The 9,174-nt window shown below is 31.8% G+C and overlaps 1 protein-coding gene across 1 annotated transcript; it reads right to left on the reverse strand.

Moving 5' to 3' along the window:
- Nucleotides 1–374: 374 nt before the first annotated feature.
- LOC142539069 (mini zinc finger protein 2-like) lies at nt 375–1,345 on the reverse strand. The gene has a single exon (XM_075644363.1). The coding sequence runs from the start codon at nt 1,057–1,059 to the stop codon at nt 784–786; it is 276 nt and encodes a 91-aa protein (XP_075500478.1). The 5' UTR covers nt 1,060–1,345; the 3' UTR covers nt 375–783.
- Nucleotides 1,346–9,174: the final 7,829 nt, after the last annotated feature.

Raw genomic sequence — 9,174 nt, forward strand, 5'->3', positions numbered from 1 at the left:
CCTGACTCGAGAAAAAACAAGCTCGTGAAGATCATCACGAGTGATTTCATGAGTTCGAACTTGTGAATGGCTTCCTAAACTATACTAAGCTAAACGTAGGTAACAAATTGCATTTTTTTTAACGAATAACCTTTGGAAATGTGAAAAAAAGTTGTAGGGTAGCTTTTATTTATTACAGGAAATTTATGAAAATCATATATTACCTGCAATGGAGCAGAGACAGAACTTAGGGGTTAACAAAAATTAAGATTAAATCTTTCGTATGTATTAATTTCATAAAATTCTACAGCACGTAACGTGGAATATAGTTTAAGGGAAATTTTATAGTTTTAAGTACTGTTGGTGATTGGAATTGAAGATCATAATATTCAAAGTTGAACAAGAACATGAACTTAACCAAAAGAAAGAAATTCAGATAATTATTCATGTACATCTTGAATCTAATAAGCTATTGGTTCGATCTGTAATGGATCTCGAGCTTGAGCTCGATTTCGATCTCGACGACGATGACGAATTCTCTCTTGGCCACAAAACTTTGAGGGAAGGCCAAAACTATATTTTTTTGAATCAGAGTGAACAAACATGTTGGCGCACCCAAAGTTCTCTCACTAGCTCGAGTATATACTTTTCTTTTTCAATACAATACATATATATGCGTATTCATACTTTGAAGACAATATCAGTAAATTTTGTGTCTCTAAATCATTTTTTACGAGAAACAATTTTTTTTGGTAAACACAATTTTTTTTTGTAATGATCTGATGTTGGAGTGTTTTTTTTTAATCAAGAAGGTGAATAGGAAGAACTATCACAAACCACCTCAGTCTCCACCTCCCTCCGGTGGAAGTTCCGGTGGCAGCCGCAGGCGGCACAGCTGAACGCGGCCGCCGTACCTTCCTCGCCCGCCGCCATGAATTCCCGGCATCCGTCCACCGCGTATCCTCCTATATTGGCTGCATGATTCTTCTGGCATTCGGCGTACCTTACGGTCCTGAAAACTTGAGAGCTGCAAGCCCTTTGAAAAGCTTCTTTTCGAACAACTATTTTCTTTTTCGTCATTCCTGAATCTCAGGTTGATTACTGCAACCCTAATTCTTTACTATTCATCCAAGAAAAAGATTTGGGTTTTTCCAGGATTGGAAAAATCTGCTTGCCAGAGCTATTTTTTTTCTGAAATAATTCAAGAACAGTTTTTTTCTTGTAGATGGAATGAGGAGATCTAGAAAGAAAAGAAAAACAACATATAATGGTTACCCATGAGAAGACCCTAACCTAACCCTAGAAAGAGAATGTATTTTTTTTTTTTTTTTGAAAAAACAAAAACTAAAAGAGAGTATATTTTTTAATTAAAAAGTTTCTATCTCTTCTTGTCTGAGAAACAAGAAAATTTCAAAGAGTTACATAAATATCTCTCAATATAAACATCTATCAATAAAGATGAGATACGTTGACGAAAAAAACATATTTCCTTGTAATAAAATAAATTTTAAAAATGTGGGAGAAGCCACTAACCATGTTCTTTTATTTGATTATAATAATAAATTAGTACTAAATTACATTCTTAATTATATCATATTTAAGTTTTTAGCTTGTAATATAAAGAAATTGACACATAACATTAGCAGGGGAAGGAAAAATCAATGGAGAGGAATGATTGCCGATTTCTTTAATGTTATATATTTATTTTTTTACTTTGGTTATTTTGATATTGGCAATTGGTTTTAATTTTTTTAATGGATAACTTTGGTTACATGTGCCCGTTAATTACTGATTATACTTTTAGAAATTAATAGCAAGTTGGATGATTAGTTTATTAAAAGGAATCGTTGGAGATGATCCCCACTTGCCTTTAAATATACATGAAAAGATTGGCATTTGTGTGCACCCATTGAGTACTATGTTCTCTACTGATATATTATTTAAAAGAGTACCATTTGTACCAATTATTGATCAGATCATTTTGAATTAAATTATAAGAGAATTAAAAAAAAACAATTTAAAACTTGTTTTTTGACAAATGTCCAAATTTATAGGACAAAAACTTGTGTGAGACGGTCTCACGGGTCGTATTTTGTGAGATAGATATATTATTTGAGTCATCCATGAAAAATATTACTTTTTATGCTAAGAGTATTATTTTTTATTGTGAATATCGATAGGGTTGACCCGTCTCATAGATAAATATTCGTGAGACTGTCTCACAAGAGATCTACTCAAATTATAGCTTGTTGTAGGTTTTAGTAATCAAACTATTTTTTATAAAAAGTTTGTCGCTCGCACTTTTAGTAGTTTTTTTTTTGTTGAAGTGATGAAATGGTGTTGAGCGTTGTTAACATGATGTAGGTGTTGGACATTGTTGTCGATATCTCTGAAGAAAGACCAAATGTACAAAAATAATCAACTTATTATGATATTCCAATTTCCAGAATATTTTTTTATTTAATTTTTTTCTCGTTCGAATATACATGAAAATGAATAGTTAAGCCAACTATGTATCTAAATTGATGGGAAAAGAATGCTTTTACTAATGCTTAAAAGTGATTGGTTTAGTTATTAAATAAATTGGCATCTAATTAATTCTACATTATTATATAAGTGGGGTCCTAATTGTCATGGAAAGAAAACTATGAACATGGCCCCTTCAAATCATGTCTTCTAATTAATTTGATATTACAGGAATTAAATGCCAATTTGTCAAGTTTAAGGAACATTGACTCCAATAGTGCAAACAAGTTTGGTTATATATATATATATATATATTATGCTTCATAATGTTCCATTCATTTTACAATGATTAGTGTCGCCTTGTATTTGTTAGTACAATTAATTAGTATGTGTTAAAGACAACAAATTATGAGCATTCTATTTATAATTTCTTTAGAGGAAAACTGAAATTTTGGTCATTTATATATTTTTTTCTTAGTGATTTTGATTCTAATTTTATGTTTTTAAATTTCAATTTTAATATGTTATAATAGAGTTTTTACAATTTTTTAAATGACTAAAATTTAATTTCGATGACATAAATGATGTAGCTTTAATTAACATGATGATAGTATGTCAAGTGTCACGTAAGTACTTCCATATAAAACAAGACTAAAGTTGCGAAAGAAAATACCTAAAATGAATTATACATGACTAAAATTTGATTTTAATGACATAAAATGATCAAAACAGCAAAGATTCAAACATAAAAAAAAAAGTATAAAGAAATTTTCCCTTTCTTTAGTATAATATGGCTCTTTCACAATTTATTTATTTTAATATTTCTGTAATAAACATAACAATGAATATCCTTAAGTAGGTTGAAGGATCGGTTCTAACACCTGCGAAGGTGCTTCAAACACAATATTTTCATGAGCTTCAATAGCTTGTGTTCTAAGAATCTAAACACCAATGAATTAGATCGACATTGGTTTTAAAATCAAGCGGAAGACACTCGAAATAATCATTCGTTAAGAAAGCTGACTAATTTGAAAGTCTTTTTAACTTGTGTGAACTGAATAATTGAAATAAGGAGTATCGGTTCTTGTGTATATCAGTTCTTAGTTATGGTGAGATCTGAACTGATAACAGCTCGAACTGATCAAATCAGTTTGAAAACAATAGTTAAACAGTTAGGATCCACTAGAAGACTTTGATTTATACAACACCTTGTACAAACCCACTCAACTTAGTACTTACACTACTGTCTAACTGAACTCCTAGTCTAGACTGAAGGCAGCACCTTCCAGCCAACACTTGTTTAAAGTCTATGTGTTAAAGACAACATACACAAGTTTAACGTCTTTGTGCAAGACTCACTCAACTTATCAGTACGCTCAATTTTCTGTATGTGTGAGTGATGGTGTGTGTGTGTGTGAGAACTAATCTATGAATACAATACAAAAGTGTTGTCATACACTGAGAATTTTGCTTCTAGACTAAGCTGTTGGCATGCCCTATTTTCCTCTTCTTTTCTAATCTTCACACTTGATTAAATATGTTAGAAACACAATAAAAAATTTTGTTAATATAAAATCAAGATTGCGAACATGAAATGTTCCAACATAGGTCTTTTGTGAGACGATATCACTGATCTTTATTCGTTAGACGGGTCAATCATGCCATATTTACAAGAAAAAGTAATACTTTTGGCATAAAAAATAATTATTTTTTATGGATGAGCCAAATAAAATATATTTCTCACAAAATTTACCCATTAGACCGTCTTACAAAAAAATTTGTATGTATTTATAGGCTTGCTCAAAAGTTTCAACAATTTTTCGTTTTTATATTAATTTTTAAAATTTTTGATATTATAATGAAACCTATAAAATATATGATTGTCTCCTCATAGATGGGCACATATGTGGCTACGGTGCTCACCTTGGTGCCCACCAACGAGTTGGCACTCATATGTTGGATGTGATGAAACATATCCAAATTTTACATCCAATAGATGAGTGTCACTTCATAGATGAGAACAGATGTGGAAACGGTTGGGGCAATGGGTAGCATATCAAACTATATATTATTATATATAAATATATATATATATATATATATATATATATATATCAATTTTGTTATGTTCCACACCCGCAGTGCCCCCTCTGTGCCCACCGTATTGATGTACCGTTTTCTCGCACCAAGGAGCAGCGGAAGTTAAAAAATTTTGTGTGTTGACAATCAAAACTCCTTTGGGCATCGTATGATTTAAATAAATTATGTGTCTTTCAGATTTGATTTACATTTGAATTTAAGAACGATCACTATGAGAAAATATTGAATACACAACACTTTAAAGACAACGGTTTTACAAAAAAACCGTTGTCTTTTACTTTTTAACAACGGTTTTAGTGTTATTTTTTGACAACGGTTTTAGTGAAAATCGTTGTCTTTGAGCGTTTCTTTGATTAAAAAAAATCTCAAAGAAAAAACTGTTGTCTTTAGCTTACTGTTTAGGCCAAAGACAACGGTTTTGAAAACTGTTGTCTATGAGCTCGTTTTTTTGTGTCAGCAACAACGGTTTTTATAAAACTGTTGTGGATTAACGTATTATTTTTGGAAAACAAAAACGGTGTTAGCAAACTGTTGTTGATTTTAGGATAATTAGTGACGGTTTTAGAGAACTGGTGCTAATTAGCGACGGTTTTGTTTAAACTATCGCTATATTTAGCGACGATTTTATTTTTTTAAATAGCGACGGTTTTTGTTTAAACCGTCGCTAATTGCAACGGTTTTTCTTAATCATTGCTTTAATAAACAACCGTCGCTATTTTACCAAAAACCGTCGCAAATTGTCTATAAATACTCGCGTTTTCGGTCCATTTTCCTCCACACCGCTTCACATCTACGATAAATTTTTCTCTCTTAGACGATTTGAGTTTCGATTTAGGGTAAGTGTTTTCACTTCAATTCTTGGTAAATTTTTAAGTGTTAGTTAAGATCATGAATACTATTAGCTTAGTCAGATTGTAAGTTTTTAGATAGATTTATTAAATTATAAGAGTAATTTTTTACTAAAAAATTAGCGACAGATTATGTCTAAACCGTCCCTAATTAGCGACGGCTTATTCAAAAACCGTTGCTAATTTTAACAACGGTATATCTTAAACCTAATGAGCGACGGATTAGTCAGAACCCGTCGCTAATTTTAACGACGATAAATGTGTCGATATGTATTAGTCAGAACCCGTCAATCTCTTGAATCATGTCCACGTTCAGAAAGTGAATATCTCGTATAGACCGCGCTAGAAATCTAAACGAAATATGTGTCGATATGTGATCGCAGGAATTTTAAAATTCCAGTGGCGATGTAGCGACATGACGATGTTGTGGAGGAAAGGGTTTCGAACTTTGTGAGAGAAGAGAGTTTGTGTAAAAAAAATGTTACCTTACATATATTAAGAGTCTTTTCTTGATGAAATCATGACTCCCTTTCCATCAAGATACTATTTTTCATTATTCAAAAACTCTCATGTATATATTTTTCACTCTTGAAAATATCATTCATAATTAAATTATTATCAACTATTGATAATATAATATACATATTTACAAAAACACACATATATATTTATTTATATTTTAAATTGAATAATTTGTATTTAATTATTCAATTAATTATTAATTAATTAATTTATTCTAGACTCTTCTATAATGTTCCGTGAGCATTTTGCACTTAGTACTCACTATTACTAAATTATTATTTAATTAGTAGAACCTAAATAAATAATTGTAAATTCATTATAATTCTGATCGACGATCAGACAGCGCTGACGTGTCGAGGGTACAATTTTCGTTCATATAATGAAAAATTAAAACTTCGAAGGACAAATTTTTCCACTTATCCATTTTACAACAGCTAGTTTTGTGAACTCTTTCACTAAAAAATACAACATCACTCTCTTACATAATTTGTTGTTAAGATATCTTCCACATCTTCCATTATTTGAAATCAGCATATAATCTCCTTCATAAGCAATTTTTTATATCCATCAAACTACAATCGCTCCTTGAATTTGATTCTCTCAACAGGAACACATAATCCAATATTTTTATGAACCTCAATGGTTCAGAGATACAGATAGTCATGGGTTCATAACTTCATGTGATTGATAACAACATTTTTTCCTATTCGAGCTGACCCTAATTAGCCACATACTTTTCATCAATCCCTTGACCAAAAACATCGGAACTCAAGTCTGATTGCACCTATCGGTTCATGGTAAGAGCGTCTAGTAGCATCGTCCCATAATCACATAGATATCCCTTATAGTGCTTTCAAGAACATTAAGTTATGGTTAGGATGCAGAACATTCCCTTCAATTCAGATATATCAAGATCGAATGTGCAACCATTGGTATATCGAGAGTTGCAAACGAATTCGATAATGATGTGATGTATCTTTGATTAATTACAGTGACATGATATGTACAACTGAGGAAACCCCTTTCCAAAATGCATATGTCTTACTTTGACCAGAGAATCTTTGCATTATTAACTCATCAGATCATATGAGATAACTTCACTCGTGGGAGAGTGCTAAATCTCCAACTACAATGTATTGACTCCTACGTATTTTGAATCTACACTTAACATTGCCACTGATGACCCTTAATGTAGTTAGAAAATAGATCAAAGTGCATACTAGTACACAGAGCCTTCACATTGTCTCGGGTCAAAGGACTAATGGTATACAACCATATGTGATATTCACTCGGAAAGTCTGATAGATGGTTGTTTAGTACATCATCAAATGATCACTCATCTGTATGAATGAACATCTGCATGTCCTTACCAATGAAACATGATGTTTACATCAAAGATAATAGTCTCAAGCTCAAGCGTTCTTTATCCTTATGTTAGGTGGCTGAATCGATTATGAAGCAGTTTAGAATATACAATATGCTTCCTAATATGTTTCATTATTTTCAGTTGAGAGGCAGACCTCATGATACCTATTGTATATTCAAGAACTTTATCTATGTATATTGCATGAGTATGAAAATAAATTAAATGTCATAATTAGATAAAACCGTAAAATACTATTAAAATAAATATTTTTTTTACATAAGATTCAATATAGTGCAAGCCACAAGTTGGCTCACTGGACATTTAATCTTACATTCTCCCACTTTCACCATAGCCAACTACCCATAGACATCAAATTCATTGTTTCACGATGCTTCTAAAACAATTATCCCGGCAGGGGTTTTGTTAGCTGATCAAGAACGTTATGTACAGAGGCGACTCTCTCTACTGATATGTCTCATCTTTTCACAATCTCTCGGTTTATGTGGAACCAATATATATTTGGATCGCTGATGATACCTCGGTTCCTTTGCTTGAGCAACGACATTGGTGTTGTCGCAGTAAAGCGGGGCTGGATCCTCTCCTTAATGAATCACACCAAACTCTTCATCGAAATTCCTCATTCAAACAGTCTCCTTTGTTGTAGTTGATGCAGCTATGTATTCGGCCTCAGTGGTTGAATATGTTGTTGAGACGTCTGCTAATCGTTTTGCTTAAAAAGTATTAGAAAATTTTTTTATTATTTTTTTCCTACCTGTTGTCCTATACATACAAATATACATAAAAATATTTTGACACAATTTTTAAAATAAAACAACCAACTAATATTTAAAAATCAAAGGAAATAGTCAAAACATGAAATCGTTAAACATTTACCAAACTTAAAAATAATCTTTTCAAATATTGCCAAAAGTATCATCCTCTCAAAAACCACTCAAAAAGCATAAATAAATAGTCTTAAAAATCTTTAACGTAAATCATAAACATAAATCATAAATGCGGAAAAGTATAAGCGCTGGTCCTCGGGTTATGTGCACCTTCAGTCCAGCAAAGTCAAACATCAAGACCTCCGTTAACATTATTATCATAATCACCTGCATCAATCACACCTATTGAGTCTAAAGACTCAACACACCATAATCTTGATAACAAATAATACATATACAGATCACATACAACAGTGAAAATACTTGTAATTAAAATATCGTTTTCATAAAGATGCATAAACTTTAAACATAACATTTACGTAAACATTTTCATGATGCATAAACTATAAATAAAAATATTTTCATAATGATGTATCAACTTTAACATAAACATTTCCATAAACTTTTGATAAACATTTTCATATCATCATAAACATATTCATATGAACATGCATAACTTAAACCTCAACATTTTCTTTTTTATCATCTAACCTTTCATCATGAGCACATACATTTTTTTCCTTTTTATTGAATTCAGATCGTTAATTGTGACTTTTTTCATCCTCATAAATTCGATGGATCCATCAACATGTAACCACAGTACTGGGCGGCGGGGACATTAGCGACACTCTCACACATCAACTGAGCCTTGGCCTATCCTCATCGAATGAAAATACGATCGTCGGGGCTCTCTCGGGAGCTTTCTCCCATAGACGGGCTCCCTCTAAGGCTTTTTTCCTCAAATGGGCTTCCTCTGTGGCCTTCTCCCGTAAATAGGCTCCCTCTGAGGCATTTTCCCCTCACGACATTTCCATTCATATCTTCAATAGTCACAATTACTTCACCTCCTCCAATGTTTTACATTTTCACCACTTTATAAAAATCATGCATTTAATGTAATTTTTCTTTTAAAAACAAGCATGCAAAACATCTTTTAACGTTATCGTTA

This window comes from Primulina tabacum, chromosome 3, assembly GCF_025594145.1.
Source record: "Primulina tabacum isolate GXHZ01 chromosome 3, ASM2559414v2, whole genome shotgun sequence".
NCBI lineage: Eukaryota > Viridiplantae > Streptophyta > Magnoliopsida > Lamiales > Gesneriaceae > Primulina > Primulina tabacum.